Below are 20,870 nucleotides of genomic sequence, written 5' to 3' on the forward strand. Positions count from 1 at the left end.
CAAAAAACTAGATAGATAGTAAGGGATTAGGTTATGAAAGGCTTTGGATCCTAAACAGAGTTGTTTTTTTTGTTTGTTTGTTTGTTTTTAATTTGCCCCTGAAATCAATGGTGAGCTGCAAGAGTTTACTGAGGGTGGTGGTAGGGGGAGAGGCTGACATGATTAGACCTACATTTGAAAATACCAGAGTATCTACTAACAGTCATCTATAAAGTAAAATTCCATTCAGTTTATGTTACTTAATGAGATGAAAATAAAAATGTGTTGCATGCCACACAAATATACCTATTGAATGAAATATTTTTGGTTGTAGGGGGTTTGTATTTATTTGTATACATACAAGGGTGGAGGAGGAAAGTCTGATGAATAGCTTGCATGTTGCTGTTGCATTAGTAATCATTTAAATTATTGGCAGATAATATGCATTTATCAAGAGGTGTGCTGGAGCTAGCTTTAACCAGTTCATGGGAGCCGATTGTTAAATTTTCACTGTGAACATTTATACTTCAGAAATAAGCAAATGTCAAAAGTCAGGACTTGATTTTTTTGTTACTTTTCTAGACTTAAGAAAGTGATTTAAATATGTTAAAAATGGAGATTAAATAAAAATGTGTAATGCAGCTTATTTGGTCTATGTTTAACACTGACCCCTTGGAGGAAAGTTTTGCTTAACAATGTTGCAGATATATCTAAGGGGTATCTATGATCATCTTATATCATAGTCAATTCAAACTTCAGTCAATCTGCCTTGCAGCTATAGGGTATTCTAGAAATTTTTTTTTAGACCAACCAGTATAGCTAATCAACTGAGGGCATTCTATAAAAACATTTTAGATAGTTTTCAGATTGTTTTTATTGCCATCCTGTACCAAACACAACCAGTATGATTGCTGCAGTGTCATGGATCTCTAGAAAATCTATTCGGCTATTCTTTAACTCAGACTGCTAGGCTGAATGATAAGAAAGATAAAATTCATGTTTTGTAAAATAAAGGCGACTGTCCTAATCATATCAGACTTTACAATCTACTTGAAATGACTATTTCATGGAAATATTTTTGCTTGAATCTTATTTTTAAAAATTAAAAAAAAAATTCACTGAATAATATTTATAAAATGTTAGCTTATTGGACATTGTATAATAGAAACAGGTCTAAATTTATTATAATCTATCCTGAAAAATGTCTTTAAATGTATGCTTGTAGTAATAATTATCATGGTCACATAAAATGGGTTTAACTAAAATAAATGTAAAATAATAATACTGAGGCCTTGCATTATGTATTAATTTTCTAACAAATTAGGTGATCGATTACATATCAAATACTAAAAAATATTAAATAAAATTAAGCTATTTGGATTCAGCAAATATTCATTGGCTATCTATCATTAAAAACATAAAACAAAACAAGAATACCATCGCCACCATGTAAAAAAAATTCCTATATCACTTTTTGACATCAGAGGAAACAGATCTTAAATTTTAACCTTTGCCATCAATAAAATAAACACAGTTACATAACATCTTTTAGGAATATTGATGATATATGAGAATAACAATATTTTTGGACCCTTGGCTTTCAGCAATCCTTTGAATACTGAACATTCAATATGGAAGGAAATAAATATAGAGTAAATGCACATTAGGAACAAATAAAATAAAGAGATTTATTTAATAGAATAATATATTTATTTACCAAATATTACTGAAACTCTATTGCTGTTTCTCATATCCTAGGCTGGGAATAACTAGGATATATAATTTATAGAAAGTCCACTCTTTGAATAAAGAACAATAATATAAAATTGTATACTAGTGCCATTTTTGTTTGTTTGTTTTGTTTTGTTTTTCCCCTGGGGACATAGAACATTCTGGCTGTTGGTAGCTATAGATACTGACCATTAGTTAATTGGATAGCTTGCTTCAGTTTATTTGAAAAGGCTGAACCTCAGCAGGAGTAGGCCACCTAGTGGTGATTTATCACATGCTGAAGAGTTTGTTTAAGATACATACAGCAAAGATCTAAGAGTCTGCCCATCAATTAACTAAGGATATTTTATTGCTAATAAAGGCTTGATGAGAATTGTTGACTATTTGACGTACAAAATATTAAAGGACCACTTTGCCCTCCCACATTACCCTATACAATCTAGCATCCCACTACCCAAATCATTACACTGAAAATTTTTAAGAGTCTGTCACATTTTCCTATTTATGCTTTAACTTTTCTCCAAACTGCAGAATGGACAACCAGCCCCAATTGTTAAAATTTTAGACTCCAACTTGCAAATCCTAAGTAAAAGTGATTTTTATTGCCAACATACTGTTTCTTCCTTGCATCAAACTTTTATGACTTCATTTTTTTCCAAAACAAAGGCCAGAATGGGAAAGGAAGGAAGGAAGGAAGGAAGGAAGGAAGGAAGGAAGGAAGGAAGGAAGGAAGGAAGGAAGGAAGGAAGGAAGGAAGGAAGGAAGGAAGGAAGGAAGGAAGGAAGGAAGGAAGGAAGGAAGGATGGAAGGGAGGGAGGGAGGGAGGGAGGGAGGGAGGGAGGGAGGGAGGGAGGGAGGGAGGGAGGAAGGAAGGAAGGAAGGAAGGAAGGAAGGAAGGAAGGAAGGAAGGAAGGAAGGAAGGAAGGAAGGAAGGAAGGAAGGAAGGGAGGGAGGGAGGGAGGGAAGGGAAGGGAAGGGAAGGGAAGGGAAGGGAAGGGAAGGGAAGGGAAGGGAAGGGAAGGGAAGGGAAGGGAAGGGAAGGGAAGGGAAGGGAAGGGAAGGGAAGGGAAGGGAAGGGAAGGGAAGGGAAGGGAAGGGAAGGGAAGGGAAGGGAAGGGAAGGGAAGGGAAGGGAAGGGAAGGAAGGAGGGAAGGATTGAGAACAGGAAGGAGGGAAGAAAGTAGAAGAAGAAAGGAAGGAAGAAAAATTAGGAGGAGCAGGAGAAGGAGGAAGAAGAATAAGAACAAAAAGAACAAGAAAAAGAAAGATGGAGAAGTAGGAAAAAGAAGAAAAAAACATCAAAAAGATCTGATCTGAAGAGAATGCACTGATCATGTTTTGAGCACTAACTACCATAACTAATGGGAAACCCATTAGTTCCACTGATAACCTCAGAATCTAAAGAGAAAGACAAAAATGTTACCTAATATAATGGGAGAACATTAAGATACAAACATAAGAAGATAGGGATCAAAATCACACATACTTTCAAACAAGCTATCATCCTCAACTCCTCACTCTCTTGCCTTACTTTCATATCCAATCTTTTGCCTTTGTAATATCTCTAATTTAGTCCCTTTCTATCCTCTCATGTTGTTCTACCATGGTGTAGGCATTTATCCTATCATGCCTGAACTATTACAATAATCTGATGGTTAGTCAGTCTCCCTTCTACACATCTTTCCCCACTCCAGTCATCCTCCATTTAGGGATCATTTTTCCTAAAGCATAAGAATGGCTATACATTCTTCTTCTACCCCTTTCAATAAACTCTAGTGACTCTTTAAGGATCAAATAATTTTATTTTTTTCTGTTTCGTGTTCAAAGTCCTTCCTAATGTGGCTTCATTCAACATTTGCAGGCTTCTTATAACATTTTTCACCCTTACTTGCTCTGCACATGTTTTTTTGCACTGGACACCTTACTTCCTAATTCTAGGCATTTTCATCAGCTATTCCTAATCCCTTGAATGCTCTCCCTCCTTATCTCTGCCTCCTGGCTTCCTTAGCTTCTTTTATACTTCAGCTAAAATTCCATCTTCTAGAAGAATCCTTTGATGGACCTTCATTTAAAGGGAGAAAAAAATTACAAAATATCAGATTAAAATTGAAAATAATTAGGAATGCCCTAGCAACAGAACTGTCCAGCTCATAGGTTTTTAATTATAAATACTATACTGGTACTAATTCACATTTTATTTCTTTATATTTCAACACTGATGCAACTTTCTGTCTACTAATAATTAAACTTTATCTTCAAATCAATGTTTGGTCAATAAGGGCTACATCTAAATACATGATTTTGTTTCATTTTGTGTTTTTTTGGGGGGGTACAATGAGGGTTAAGTGACTTGCCCATGGTCACACAGCTAGTAAGTGTCACGTGTCCAAGGCCGAATTTGAACACAGGTCCTCCTGAATCCAGGGCCAATGCTTTACCCCCTGTGCCACCTAGCTGCCCCATTTAAATATATTTTTTAACATAGCTTAAGTTGAGCTACCACTTTAACACCACGATTGACTGATTATATCTAGTGAAAAGAAATTTTTAAAAGTCCTGAACTCAATGTACATTTAGCAATTGATGGAAGTCTTGCAACTCCTGAATACTCTACAAGGCAATAAGACTAGAAGAAGATATTTAATTTCATTTATAATCTTCTGTTATCTTGGGGGAAAACTCCAGGTGAAGAAATAAGGACTTCTGAGGTCAGATCTCTAGCAACCATATCAATTAATACTTTACTTTATGAAATAATGTATCATGAGGGAAGAATGTAAACATTTTTAAAAATGCTATGTCCCTTTACATAAATTTGCAATTCAACAGTATGAATAATTCCCACCATACAACACATCATAGATTAAGAAACATAAATGTGGTTTCTAAACTTCAAAATGGTTTTAAACTTTCCAGTTTTATGGAATGCTGTATTATAGAAGATAAATTATTTCAGGGAACAATGAGAAGTTTTAAAAGAAGCATTTTTTTGAGATAGGAAAGGGAAGTAAAGAAAGTTCATTTTGAAAAAGATAATAAGTATGGCAGATATTGGAAGACTATGTATTTAAACCTATGAGTCAAAGAAAGTATACAATATCTGTATAGCACTTGGTATATACATTTGAGTGATTAAAAAGAATCATTGTAATTAGTAGGAAATTTAAGCTCTTGGTGCTCAGTCATTCAATCAGAAGGTAGAGACTCTCAAAAAGCAAAAAGCAAACAAGAGAAAAATGTTAGATTCTCCCTCATTTTAATCTTTCTAATAAGATAATAGATCAAATAAACCAAATTGGTTACAGAAAGCCCAACAAGGGCAAAGAGTGTATTAATATTAGATGGTAGATGAATTAATAAAGTGGATGGTGAAGAAAAACAAGTTGGAAAACTTGAATAAGAAAGACAAGAACAAGAAAAAATGCTTGCATATGCCAAGGACCCAAATACCTAGCAGAGAATAAATCAATGCTCTGTATGTAAAGCTGCCAAAGTGAGCAGTTTGTAGACCATGGTTTCTATTTTAAGTATTCCAACAACCCATTTTCTCATGAAACTTTGAAAAAAATTTAATCTCACATTTAATTTGCTTTTCCCTCCCAGATAAATAAGACTGCATTGATTCCTTACTAATCTTCTTTTTCTTAGTAATTTGGGAATCAAGTTGAAGTTCCCATACTTAATCTAATATGAGCACAAAGATACCATATGTTACACATGGAGCTTTATACCTTCATAACTGCCAGGAAACATTTCTTTTTGGAAACTATTTTTGTTGTTGTTGTTGTTTTTATCTGTTTTGTTGAACTCAGATAACTAAAAACCCTTTTACTTAAACTAAAAGATTACTAAATCTTTAAAAAAAATTAATCCTATCTTTCTTGCAAACAATGGAGCCAAACAACAGAAAATCTGTCACACCTAATAAAAATTTTCCACCCTTGAATGACAGTTTTGGAAATGTTCTGAAAATGCACAAAGCAAAAGATCCTTTGTAATATGAACTAGTAAATATAAGAAACATTTGATAGTTGTATTTTTCAAGATGCATAATAATAAACATTTTCAGTTCAGGAAAAGTAATAACATTATTATGTTCATTGTTTGCTTGTGGGGTGATCTGTTTTTATTTGCTTTTCTGAAGAATTATCTGGTGACTACCTATACATGATTTATTGATTCTGATAGCTCACATAAAGACAAATGAGTTGAGAGTCTAAGATTTCCTGTTGTACCACTTCTTTGGGGAATATTTGTGAATAGTCATTATAATGCCCTGGAGGACAAATTGCTGTCAATTCATCATTAAGTATATAAAAGCCAGTGTGCAAGAAGCTAATTACCATACCTGAAATCTGAAGCAGATTTCAATGTCAAAACAATGCACCCAGTTCCCCAGATTGTCAAAACATTTCTTACCTTTGTCTTGGCAGGCTGATGAGTGGTTGTTTATGACACCTCTTACTGAGGCTAAAAAGCTTGTGTACAATTTTCTGTGCCTTTAGGAAAAGTTGTTTCATGCTGTTTTCCAGTTGTTCATAACGACGCTGAAAATTAGAATCCATTGTCCACAAATGCATTATGGTAGATGTGTTGAGGAAATAATTCATGGGAAGCCTTTTCATAAAGAATTTGAATTCATCTAGAAAAATGGTTAAAAAAATAAACACTTTAATGATAAAACAATTATTTTTTCGAATAAACAAACTTCTTAGAAATGAATAGAAAAAAATCATTTTATTTCACTGTTGAGTATGGATCACCTAAAATTATAGCTATGTAAAAAGTAACATTAAATGTAATCCCATAGTCACACACACACACATATATCAGAATAGAATCATGAAAGTAGAAGAGATGTCAAATACCATATGCAAAAGAAAACACTTGTGCCAGAATGAATGTAGTACTTCATTTTTTGTGTACCCTATTTTCATGATATGAATGTATTTCAATAAGTCCTCTTCTATGTTCAAAGATCATTAATCTGTCTTGCATATCCCATAGTGACATTAATGATCCCTTTAAATGCTTTCATAGTCAAAAATACATAGTATAGGAAAAATTGATCATTACAACAATATTTTAACTTCAACATTTTTGGAAGAAAAAGAGTAAACTTTAGTAAGAAATCTGATTTTTTTTCAAGTAATCACACCCAATACCAACAAGGCATATACTAATTAACAATAGCAGAAATTTTTTATACAGTCATATACTGAAAAACAAATATTAGAAAGGTTTTCTTCTTCTAAATTTTGTCAGCCATTATCCAGTCTAATTGGCCACTCTGCAAGTGGTTGATTGTCTAATAAACAAACTGTAGGAATAAAAAGGGATGCTAAAATTTTAAAAATTAAATGACTATAAGATTGAAAAACTTAGAAAATACTTGAGATTTTGTTTTTCTACAATTTAATGTTTACTGTTGTATATTTTAAGGAGAAATACATAAGTATGACATTCCTAAATGTTCTAAACAGAACTTATTTTAAGAAAATAAGATTATGCCTCATTAGCACACACAATCAGAATGGTCTTTTTAAAAGAATCTGAAAATAATAAGTATTAGAAAGACTCCTAGCAAATCTTCTAAAATCACATAACTATCATATAGTCCGTCATGCATGAGCACCTTTGGAAACAGAGTGTATTTACAAAGTCAGGTCTGGAGAGAGAAATTTTAATAGCTGCATTCAGTAAATATGGAGTGACAGACAAAACATTTAAATGATGACCAGAAAACTAGGACTCATTGCTCTGCCACTAAAATGGCTTTATGGTTTTGAAAAACAAACACACACCTAATCTCTGTACCTCAGTGTCTTTATTTAAAAACCTAGGTGGATTAACCTATATAAAAGAAAGATTTCTTTTAGTTGTCAAATTCTTTCATTTAATGAATTAATTATTTTAAAACAATTGGTTAGTAATCAACTAATAAGTAATAATTACTAATAGCAAGTGATTGTTTAAAAAGGATGAAAATAACAACTTAATATCAATAATAGCAGTGCCTTACATCTATATAACACTTTATGGGATTCATTGCATTTTCACACATTTTAAATTACACACACACACACACACACACACACACACACACACACACACACATATATATATATATATGCCTTTTGCTTTTATGTTCTAGGAATTTATAGATATCCTCCCAATTTCCCATGATAGCACTAACATCTAGCAAGTTTCTCTGGAAAAACAGTTAAGTAAAACATACCAACACACATTTCTGCATCTGATAAATTAAGTAATACTCCATTCTTCACTTCTCTGCACCCCCCCCCACCCAAAGGATAATATCCTCATCTCCTTTTTGTGAAAATAACATTAGGGATTAAATTTACCCAACACTTTATACGTTTCTTCTTTATATTATCAATATTCTTGTGTATATGGTTCTTTGTTTCTCTTTATGTCACTTTGCATTACTTCATTCATGTATTCCCATGATTCTCTCAATTGCTTGTATTCATTCTCATTTAAGGAACAATGTTATTCCATGGATTTATATATCATAACCTATTCATCTATTACCAGATTGAGTTTTTATTGTGAGAAAGAGTTCTGAAGAACACACATACACATACATACACACACACAACTCAAATAATCTATTTAGCTTTTTTCTTTTCTTTTCTTTTCTTTTCTTTTCTTTTCTTTTCTTTTCTTTTCTTTTCTTTTCTCTTCTTTTCTTTTCTCTCTCTTTTTTCTTTGTTGTTGAGGAAGTTGGGGTTAAGTGATTTGCCCAGGGCCAAACAGCTTGTAAGTGTCAAGTGTCTGAGGCTGGATTTGAACTCAGTTCCTCCTGAACCCAGGGTCAGTGCTCTATCCACTGTGATACCTAGCTGCCCCTCAAAATTACATTAACTTTTTTTTGGGGGGGGGGTGAGGCAATGAGGGTTAAGTGATTTACCCAGGGTCACACAGCTAGTAAATGTCAAGTGTCTGAGGCTGGATTTGAACTCAGGTCCTCCTGACTCCACTAGTTTTTTTCTTAATTTTATATCTTGATAATGTTAATTCTGGGTCCAAAGTTATGAATCACTTTTTTTACCATAATTATACATTTTTCTATTTTAGCAGGTCAAATTCACAAAACTGAATTACTGTGACTGTTTTGTAGCAACCTTTTAAACATTGAATATTTCTGTCTCTTGCCATCTTTGCAAATTCATTGGGTGTGATGTGGAACATTAGAATAGTTTTTTTTAATTAGCATTTACACATTAATTAATAGTAGTAGTCTTTCATATGCTTATCAAAAACTTGTAATTCTTCTTTGGAAAACTCTTTTTATATCCTTTGACCACCTTCACCTGTTTAGGTAATTGACTGATCTCATAATAGCCTGCTGCTTTCTGTAATAGTGGTAAGCAGGAGAAGAAGCCAAGAATTGCTGAATTTAGCACACGAGGGACACTGAAGCAGTTGGTAATCTCCTGGGGCTGCCAAAATTCATCTGAATTATCAAAAGTCACTATGTCAAAAATGCCATCCAAGTGGAACAGAAAATCCAAAGGGCTATTGTTACTTCCTCATTTTGAAGTAGTCATCAACTATTCTGCCTGTCACATTTTTTATGGGAAGAAACATTAGCTGTACTATACTATATTAATACTGTAAAATATTAGTAATCAATTGATAGAAATTAAAAGTAATTAATTTTTAATGAGGCTGTACCTTCTTGATTTTTTAACTTTCATTCATAGTCCTGAAATTATCACTATTTTACCTTCTTTATTATCATCTTTCTGTTTAAATTTGGTTTTAACTAATAAGAGCAAATAGTTAAATATTATATAAATTGAGTCAAGAAGCATTTATTAAGTTTCTACTGTGTGCTAGGTACTATGCTAAAGTGCTGGAAGCAAAGAAAGGTAAAAGCTATTCTTGTCCTCAAGGAATTCACAAGCTTTTTAAAAAATAATATTTTATTTTTTCCAATTATATGTAAAACCTTTTACTTTTTAAAAAAAATTTGAGGTCCAAATTCTCTCCCTCCTTCTCTCTTCCCTCCCCCCTACTTGTGACAGTAAGCAACATGTGCATTCATGCAAACCATATTTCCTTATTAGTCATGTTGTGAGAGAAAACACAGACAAAAAAAATTAAAGTAAAAATAAAAACATGTATGCTGTGATCGGCATTCAGACTCAATCATTTTTTTCCCCTGGAAGTGGATAGCACTTTTCCTGATAAAAAAGAACTTATATTCTAATACCTTCATTAACATTAACATGCCTATCATAATAATAACAGCTAGAATCTCCATAGTGCTTTAAGGTCTCAAAACACTTTAGTAATATCTCATTTTTTCTTGACAACAACCCACCTAGCTGGGAGCTATGGGCTGTTATGTAATCATTTAACATGTTATATATATGCTTATGCAATGTATACTGACTAAACATAATATAAGGCAAGTCAATTTCATTTTAGTTAGTTCTTATTTGGAGGCAATGTCACCCTTCATTGAAATACTGCTGAATTTGGACTCACAGAACCTTTTGTAGAATCATTCTGCTATCTACTTAACTATCTGAATTGGACAAAGTTACTTAACCTTTATAGGACTCAGTTTACCTAAAACAGTGAGGAGAATGGACATGATGAACTTTAACTTTCCTTCTGGTTCTCCAGCTATGATCCAGTAATGTTTGTAGCTTTTGATCTAAGATCTCTAAAAAAAGATATACATTTCAAGGTTTATGTATGTTATATTCTGTTTTATTGGCTGCATATGTAGGATGGTGTCCTTCCTTACAAGTTCCTGGTTTCTTCTGAGACTAGCTCCTGGAACCACACCAGAGAGATAAATGTCTAAGTTACATAACTGACTCTTGGATTAGTAGAGAAAACCTGTATGAATAATACAGAATGATGAGTGGTGTTCATGCTGCTGATAAAAAGATATCATATCCTTTCCTTCTATCATTTACATAGATATTTTTGGATTAGAACTGGCATGGGATTACCACTTAGAAAGGTTGGCATTGTTACTATCTGTAGGGGAAAATCTATCTGAAAGGTATAAGGACTAGGGAACTGAAGTGAATAATGAAAAGACATCTCCTTCCCTGTGTACTTGAAACTAATTGCAAGGACCAGGGAACCATTCACTCAGAGAAACAAACACAAACAAAACAAAAGAGAAAAACAAAAGCAAACAAAAACAACTTTGAGGCTTGCCCAATTAGAGCTGATAAGAACTGGGTCAGATACTTTGAAGTCTCCTCAGCCATTTGTGAAACTCCTGGGTACAGAAGTTCCCTTGGCAAAAGTAAAGGTGTGAGCTGATTTGTGAGTTCAGACCTCATTAATATGGCAGTGAGCCAGTCACTCCCAGACACTTGGGGGGTTCAATACTGTATTTTATTATCTTTCTATGTCCTACAATAAATGTGCTCTAAATTATAATGTGAGTTTTGTTTCTATTCAGATCATTCAAAGCTGAGAAGAAGCTAAGAATCTTAATGGGAAGTGAGAGGTGAGCTATATTTGGAGATTTTCCCAGAATTCTGGGAGGGAGAATAATGAGCCAATTTATGAAATAATATATGTGAATTTAAACTCTAAACCACATTGAAAGGAACTTGGGTCAAAGAAAAGGGCAGGTTCTTCTGCATATAGGAAAATAATTTTGAAATATCTGCAGTTACAGAAACAACTCCATGTATGTGCACAGTATTTAAACAATTATCTATCTCTATACTTTGTGACACCATGGAACCCTCTAACTCATAATTTAAAATAGTTTTATTTCCTTACATAATTTAATTTTGAATGTTCCTCTCTGTATGCTAAAGAAATAGCAAAACAGTGATGCCAGGTTGATAGAATAAATGTGTATTAATTGCGTAAAGAATATCAAAGAAGGTTAATAAAAAGTCATTAGATAGATTTAAAGAAATGATAAGTCACAACTAGGGTCAATAATTTCTAAAAAATAATAATAATATTGTTCCTTTTTAAGCTTCATTGTTCCAAGGTAAAATACCTTAACTTTAGATAATCAACTCAACATTTGGTATATTAAATATAATATTTCATTTTGAGGTTTATTTTTTAGATATATGAAATGGTAATACCAAAGAACTTCAAGCTCAAGGAAATAAGAACAATGTGAAGATTTAGGTGCAAAACCTATCAAATGTTTACACATTTCCAAGAAAGAATATGTATTTGATTCTTAGGGAAGCAGATTAAGTATCAGCCAATGAGCAGTTTAAAATGGCTAACTTCACAGAAAAAGCAGTAACCAAATAGTGGAGAAACAAAATCATAATATTCAGAGTGACAAATTCCTGAAATCAACAAGCTGCAGCCTGGAGGTGGCACTCTGTGAGACAGTAAGATAAGATATAAATGACATAACAAGTATCAAAAATTGTATTCCTTTTTATAGTGCTGATATCATCTAAAAAGAATATTCTAATAAAATCATGGCAATATCACCTTTCCCCCCTCACAACAATATTTTCCAGTGTAATCTCAGCAATAAAAGTGATAGCAGGTTGAACACTAGAGGCTATATTAAACTGAAATCACAAATTGCAAAGCTACTAAAATTTTTATCTGAATGATTTATCTTCAATACCACCAATATTTCAAGTAACCTGATAAACATTTAATAAAAGTTTCTTCACTATTGATCACACATTACTAAGGTGATTTACACACACAAAAAGTATAGTTTAAAATAGTATGTCATGCTTCATATGCTAAACAAAGTAGAACAATGAAAATATATTTACTTTTATGTTTCACTGATTTTCAGATGTTTGTGTTCTATTATTAATTCATTCATTCCCCCCCCATCAACTTCCCTCCCCCTGCCAAAAAAAAAAAAAAAAACTAGTTTCAAAGGAATATATTTTTGGAACCTATGGACACAACAGGTTTTTTTTTTCATTTATTTATAATTTTATTTTTCCCCCAATTACATGTAAAAACAATTTTAACATCCATTTTAAAAACTTTGTGGTCCAAATTATCTTCTTCCCTCACTTCCCATCATGCCCTTAAAAATACAAGCAATATGCCATAATTTGTACATGTGTAGTCATGCAAAACATTTTTACATTAGTCAGGTTGTGAAAAAAATGGTGTTTTCCTTCTGACTGCTCCCTTGCCCAATTTGTACTCCCTTCTATCACTTTCCCCCATCCCCTTCCTCTCCTACTTTCCTGCAGGGTAAAATAAAATACAATACCCAATTGAGTGTGAATGTTATTCCCTCTTTGAGACAATTTTGATGACAGTAAGGCTCACTCATTCCCCCACTCCTCCCCCATCTTCCACTCCACACCATAAGCTTTTTCTTGCTTCTTTTATGTGAGATACTTTAGCCCTTTTCACCTCTCCCTTTCCCTTTCTCCCAGTGCATTCCTCCCTCACCCCTAAATTTTATCTTTTAAAGATAGCATCCTTTCATATTCAACATACCTCTCCCCTTTGTCTAAATATCCTCCATCCATCTGCCCTAATATTGAGGAATTTCTTATGAATTACAAGTGTCATCATCCCATGTAGGAATATAAACAGTTTAACATTTTAATGTCCCTTATGATTTCTTTTTCCTGTTTACATTTTTATGCCTCTCTAGGGTTTTGTATTTGGAAGTCAAATTTTCTATTCACCTCAGATCTTTTCATCACAAATGCCTGAAAAATCCTCTCTTTCATTGGGTTCCCATTTTTTCCCCTGAAAGATTACACAAATTTTGTTAGGTTGGTGATTCGTACTTGTAATCCCAGTTCTTTTGCCTTCCTGAATATCATATTCCATGTCCTCTGATGCTTTAATGTAAAAGCTGCTAGATCTTGTGTTATCTTGACTGTGGCTCCACAATACTTGAATTGTTTCTTTCTGGCTGCTTGTAATATTTTCTCCTTGACCTGGTAGTTCTGGAATTTGACTATAATATTCCTGGGAGTTTTCATGTTGGGATATCTTTTAGGAGGTGATGGGTGGATTCTTTCAATTTCTATTTTACCTTCTGCTTCCAGAATATCATGGAAATTTTCCCTGTCAATTTCTTGGAAGATGATGTCTAGGCTCTTTTTTCGATCATGGCTTTCAGATAGTCCAATGATTTTCAAATTATCTCTCATGGATCTGTTTTCCAAGTCAGTTGTTTTTCAAATGAAATATTTCACATTGTCTTCTATTTTTTTTCATGCTTTTGGTTTTGTTTTATTGTGTCTTGATTTCTCATAAAGCCATTAGCTTTCATTTGCTCAATACTAATTTTTTTTTTTGCAGGGCAATGATGGTTAAGTGACTTGCCTAAGGTCACACAGCTAGTAAATGTCAAGTGCCTGAGACTGGATTTGATCTCAGGTCCTCCTGAATCCAGGGCCATGCTTTATCCACTGTCCCACCTAGCTGCCCTTCAATCCTAATTTTTAAGGAGTTATTTTCTTCTTAGAGCTTTTGTATATGCTTTTCCATTTGGCCAATTTGGCTTTTCAAGGAATTCGTTTCCTGGCAGACTTTTTGTACCCCTTTTACCAGATGGCCTAGTCTTTTTTTAAGGTTTTATTTTCCTTACTATTTTTTGTTTCTCTTTAACCAAGATTTAGACATTTTTTTCATGATTCCCTTGCATCACTCTTGCATTTTCCATTTTTTTCATCTACCTCTCTTACTTTATTTTCAAAGTCCTTTTTGAGCCCTTCTCTGACCTGAGACCAATTCTTATTTTTCTTGGAAGCTTTAGATGTAGGAGATTTGACTTTGTTATCTTGTTCTGAGGGTTTATTTTGATCTTCCTTTTCACCATAGAAACTTTGTAGGGTCAGCATTTTTTTTTTCTGTTTGCTCATTTTCTCAGCCTATTTCTTGGCATTTAACTCTTTGTTAAAATGGGGCTCTGCTATCAGGGTGGAAGGCTCACTGTCCCAAGCTTCAGGGAGTTTGTGTAGCTGTTTTCCAAGATACTTCTAGGAATTTGTAACATTTTAGTTCTTCCAAGGTGGTATTATTTAAGGAGAGGTATATTTTCTATTCTCCTGGCCTGTTCTCTGCTCTGCATGCAACCACAGGCCTGCTTGGATCTATGAAGAGAAACCAACTCCATTGTGGCTGCAAACTCTAGTTTGCTTGTGCTCCTCCCCTGTCTGCGACCCCCACCCAAGACTGTGACCATCTGTGGGCTCAGTTTCAGAAATAGTTGCTGTTGCTGTTGATTCAGAGGCTCCCAAGGCCTGTACCTGGTTTTCTGTGACTGTGTCTGTGTCTAAGTGAGGGTTGGTTCTGTGCTGGAGTGACCTGTGGTGGGCTGTGCTCCACTCTCACTCTGGTACAACAGACTTTTCCTGCTGACCTTCTAAGAACTTTTTGGCTGAAAAATACTCTCACCCTGTCTTTTTGTGGGTTCTGCTGCTCCAAGAATGACCTTGTGATATTATTTGAAGTTATTTGGAGGGTTCTTGGGGAGAGCTGTGGCAAGTCACTGCCTTTTCTCTGCCATCTTGGCTCCACCCCCCCCCCCACAACAGTTTTAAATTTGAAATGTTACATCTTTATATGCAGAAAAAAGTAAGTAAATCTAAAATTTGCAGAAAAGTTTAGAAATAATTCTTTGTATATTGCCAATATATCGGAGTTCTCTTATCAGATATATATGTATGGGAAATGGATAAAACAAGAGATGTTAACAGATGTTGCCTATAATTCTTGAATAATATGAAACCAAAGAGTGAAATAATTGTTTCTGCATCTTTTGCTACATTTGAATCTTATCTTACAAATACTTTGATAAATAGGCCTCATGGTGTTCTTCTTTTGTATAATGAGTGAAATTGTATCACCTGAATGGTTATTCTTCTACAAATGATTCCTGTGCCAGTCTAAATAGCACTTATGAATCTTTCAGTACATTTTAGGAATGAGAATAATATTAGTGAAAAAGAAACTCAATACCAAAAAATGGCAACATCTTTTGCAAGAGTGGGTGAATAATTACAATATTATATACTATTAAAATGGCAGAAAAAGAATTATGAAAAATACATGTAAATATTTATATAAATTGATATAGACTAACCTAACCATTAGAATATATGCTCCCTGAAAACAGGGATTGTTTAGTTTCTTTCTTTGTATCCTTACCACTTAACACAATGCCAGACAAATAGAAAGCTCCTATTAAATGCTTCTTGACCCACTGGCAATGATTTATCACAAACAGAAAATAGATGAAAAACACACTGCCATACAGTCAAAGACTATTTTATTAAAATGGTTAATCTGGATAAGAAATGAGGGAAATTACCCTATTATTTTTCCCTTGGAGAAGTGAGAGATGATTTATGCAGATTATTGAATATTATTGTGTCAAAGGATCAATGAATGTGGGATTTGCTTAAGTGTTTTTCTTTTATTATAAGGAGAAAATCACAGTGTAGCACTATGGAGGATATAGGAGGAAGCCTGTGATATAAAAACAAATACCATCAATAAAACTTTAATAAATAGATTTCTTAAAATGAAGCAGAACAAAGGAGAAAAGAAGACAAATAGAACATTCTCGATTACCTTAAGTTTTAAGCCATAAAATTCTCAAATATGGTTTCTATAAAAATTTCTAATATAAGTAATATCAAAATTGTATGAATTATTGTTGAATTCCTCTGTAAAACTTTGCAAATGAAATAAGTGTTAATTATGCGTTTATAGAGACATCTTCAACATGGGCATTAACATTTTTCTTTTTCTTATTGGTCATTTTTTATGTTTTATTTAATAAAACAATATAGATGAATGCAGACAAAACTACAAATTTATTATGTATGGCTTACTATTCTTTTTAAATTGATAATATAGAGTTAATATGTAAATTTCATTAACTCTATTAAATATTAAAAACTCAATTAAATAGAGTTTTTCCTTCCCGCTGCCCTAGAGATGGCTACCAGGAATTAGACACAAATCTGTATCTGTGTATGTATATGTAGATATAGATATAGGTATATATGTAAAATCATTCCATATATACTTCTATTTATCAGTTCCTTCTTTGGAGAAAGATAGAATCTTCCTTCATATGTCCTTTGTAGTTAATTTAGGTTTTTATAATAGTCCAAATGGCTTAGTCACTCAATGTTGTTCTTAAAACAATATTGTTATCACATACAAAGTTCCATTTGTTTTGCCCATTTCACACATCACTATTTTGGTGCAAGTCTGTCCATGGTTTTCTAAGACCATTGAGCTCATCATTTTTTACTGCAGAGTACTGTCCCATCAAAATCATATACCACAACTTGTTCAGCCATTCCCTAGTTGTTATACATCCCCCAAATATCCAATTCTTTGCCACCACAAAGAGAGCCATTATAAATATTTGAGAACATATAGGTCCTTTTCTTTTTTCCATGATTATCTTTGGAAATAGACTTAGGGGTAATAATCCTGAGTCAAAGGGTCTAGATAATTTAATAACTTTTTGGGCATCAATCCAGATTGCTTTCAAAATTGGTTAGGCTATTTCACAATTCTACCAACAATGAATTAGTGTCCCAATTTTGTTACATCACTTCCAATATTTGTCACTTTCTGCTTCAGTCATTTTAGCTAATCTGATAAGTATAAAATGATATCTTAAGATTCATTTGTATTTATCTAATCAATAATTATTTAGAGTATTTTTACATGACTATAAATTATTTTGATTTTTTTCATCAGAAAACTGCCTCATTGTATCCCTTGAGTAATTATCAACTGGGGAATGACTCAAATTCTTTTTCTTTTTCATTTTTTTCTTTTCTTTTTTCTTTTTTTATTCTTTTGTGAGAAATCAATCAGAGTTGAGTAATATACCAAAGGTCACAGAGCTAGGAAATGTCAAGTGTCTGAGGTTGGATTTGAACTTACATCCACCTGACTCCAGGGGACCTGCTCTATCCACTGTGCCATCTAGCCACCCCCAACTCAAATTCTTATAGATTTGACAAAGTTCTTTACACATTTGAGATATGATAACTTTATCTGAGAAAATATCTATAAATTTTGGCCCAATTGTCTGCTTTCCTTCTGATCTTGCATATATTTGCTTTATTTGTACAAAAAAAAAATTTAAGGTAATAAAATTATCTATTTCGTATCTCAGGTGTCACCTATCCATAGTCTGAAAAGTAATGTGTTCTTCAAATGTTTTATATCTCTCTTTATATCTAGGTCATGAATCCATTTTGAACTTATTTTGGTAAATGGTATAAAATTTTGGTCTATGCCAAATTTCTGCCATTCTGTTTTCTAGTTTTCCCAGCAATTTTTACAAAATAATGAATTATTATACTGAAATGTTATCTTTGTATTTGTCAAATACAAAATTATTATACTAAGTTGTTATTGTAAATTTTGTCTCCTCTGTTCCATTGATCTACCATTCTATTTCTTAGCCAGCACCAGATAGATTTGAAAATTACTGCCTTATAATATAGTTTAACATCCTGTACTGCTAAACCTCCTTCCTTCATATTTTTATTACTTCTTTTAATATTCTTGACTTTTTGTTCTTCAAAATGATTTTTGTTATTTTTCTAATTCAGTAAAATAATTTATAATTGCAAATAATGCTTGCTGATGGATGTAGATAAATTTTTTTATCAATTTAAGCAAAAATCCATTTATAACTATAATTACAAGTGTTTTGAATAGAAGGGAATGTACTTTTTTCAAAAGCTTTTTATGAATCTATTGACAATCATATAATCATCTTTTCCCATTATTTACATATCAATTTCATTTAAAATATCTTACATTTAGGTATTTTTTCATATATACTTGTTTGGCATAGCATATTTGACAATGATCTATCTTTTATATTTGACAATCATATTCATAACTTTTGTTCACACCTTCCCTTCCATAAAAAAGCTCACAGTACTTTCTAATTAATTTTCTTAGCATTGGCTATGAGACATGGAGGAGAAATGTCAGTGCCATAGGAACACTGGTTGGTAAATAAATTATTCTGCCCCTTAAGGTGCTCTTTGACTGGCTCAATGCCCCTAGAGGTTTTTATCTGTAAAATAAATGGTAGAATAGAATACTTGTTAACTAATTCTCTACTCATGATAAGAGTCATATGAATGCTTTATAAATGTTTAAACAGAACACTACAAATTAGAGGGAAATTGCTTGTATAAAGAGAAATAAAAAGAAAACACAAATATTGTCAGTTATATAAAAAAAGAAAAACAGTATGCCCATGTAAAAAAAAGGAGAGAGCAAAAAGAGATTGGTATCTTTAAATTATACAGATTCCAAGAATCAATATGATTTAGAATAATTCTGAGAGTGAAATTTATTTATCAGCTTTGCAGGAATAACAGTAATAACTGAACTGAGTAGACATAACCTGAATTAGATCATGTCTGCCAGTTTCCTTTCTTTATTATAATGTCAGGATAGTGTTCAAAATACCTCAGCAAACTCTCCCTCTCATAACTTTAATAAGTAGATTTGCCAGGTGTGACACTAGCAGGAGGCACATAATGCAGTTAAGGTTGAAAATGAGGCAATTATATTTCGGTGTTCTGATTGGCTACATCTTAATTTCTGGACTATGAGATGAACTGATTTTGCTACCGGCTTTCTGGAGGAATACTGAATATTGCACCTGTTCATTTTATTAAAACAGAAACACCTCCACAGGGGTGAGAAAGTGGATATTGGTCATAGAAGCAGTGAAGGTTTGGAGAAATCACTTCTTTAAGTTGATTATATTTTTGTCACCTACAATATAGTTAAGACCAGTATGTAATTATTAGCCTAACATAATAATTGAGAAATTAATCATTGCAATGGGAATTCCAAAAGACTTGTGTAAATTTAATTTTGAGATTTCTAGAATTCTTTCGAGTCATGGTTAGTTTCACTTTTTTCCCCAACAAATGATATTTTCTAAAAATTTCCAGTGACTAAAAGATAGCTTGAATTTGGATCAATCTAATTAGAATAATTTAAAGGTATATGTTGATTAAAGTTCATTATAAGAATTCCATTGCATAGAATTTGAATCAGTTTTCTGATATAATGATATGGAATAAACAGTAGAAAGTGCCATTAAATATTCAAGCAATCTCATCAAATAAGTAATTTTTGCTACATATTCATTCTTTTGATAAATTTGATATCTCTTTCAGTTCAATTATGATCACACCTAGGTTCTAACATTTTTGTTATCTTTTGAGATCAAGGTAGTGACCTTAAATTAATATTATAATACTTCAAGACTTCAACAAATCTTTGCTCTGTCTACTATCAACATAGAATAATACCCTCAAAATTTTCTTATCCTTGCCAATCTTTGTTTATGTTTTTCTCTAAAATCTTCCAAATAGGATCCAATCAATATGGTGAAGGCCTACTTTATTCTGCATTCCTTTACATTTCATGAGTCCCAGTGCAAAATTCAGGTTGTCAATCTATAACTCAGGCTTTTCATTTCATAACAAGACCAGTTTCTTGTGTGAAATTAAATTTCTTAGTGGTATCACATACAGCAATTTTCTTGAGAACAGATGGTTGTTAAAAATAAGTTGCACAGCTAGGTGGTGCAGTGGATAAAGCACTGGCCCTAGATTCAAGACGATGTGAGTTCAAATCTGGCCTCAGACACTTGAAACTTACTAGCTGTGTGACCCTGGGCAAGTCACTTAACACCAATTGCCTCACCAACCCCCTCCCCCCAAATAAGTTGCATCCTAAATGCATACAAAATGAGTCTCTCTGTGTCACCCCTCATCACCTATAACTTTGATTTTTCAGTAGGGATTGAAGTTTTTCAAGATTTGCAACCATATAATCTTACCAGGAGTAAATTTCTGTCAAAAGGATACTTTAAAAAAAATTAAAAAGGACACTTTTTTGTTTTGTTTTGTTTTTGTTTTGCCTCAGAGCTATTTGGATGTTCTGAAAGCCTTATAAAATTGTACAAATACAATTAGCACATTTTTATCCTTCTAATCAATTCTAGACTCAAACCACTATCTGCTTGCCATGCCTATCCTCAATATATGTACTGATGTATTAGCTGAATAGATTGCCCATCTGGGCTTCAATGCAATTAGGACAGAATTATCCATAAATAGCATCTGGAGAACCTCAATACATATAGGGTATTCTTT

At 32.9% G+C, this 20,870-nt stretch overlaps 1 protein-coding gene across 5 annotated transcripts in view; it reads right to left on the reverse strand.

The window, feature by feature from the left end:
- BRINP3 (BMP/retinoic acid inducible neural specific 3) overlaps positions 1-20,870 on the reverse strand; it is a 551,226-nt gene that overhangs the window by 102,000 nt on the left and 428,356 nt on the right. For all 5 annotated transcript variants that reach the window (XM_043962626.1, XM_043962623.1, XM_043962625.1 and 2 more), the window contains one exon: positions 6,130-6,352. In XM_043962626.1, the coding sequence (XP_043818561.1) occupies positions 6,130-6,352 (223 nt within the window). The remainder of the gene's footprint in view (positions 1-6,129; positions 6,353-20,870) is intronic.

Source organism: Dromiciops gliroides, chromosome 4 (genome assembly GCF_019393635.1).
Source record: "Dromiciops gliroides isolate mDroGli1 chromosome 4, mDroGli1.pri, whole genome shotgun sequence".
In the NCBI taxonomy this organism is placed as follows: Eukaryota; Metazoa; Chordata; class Mammalia; order Microbiotheria; family Microbiotheriidae; genus Dromiciops; species Dromiciops gliroides.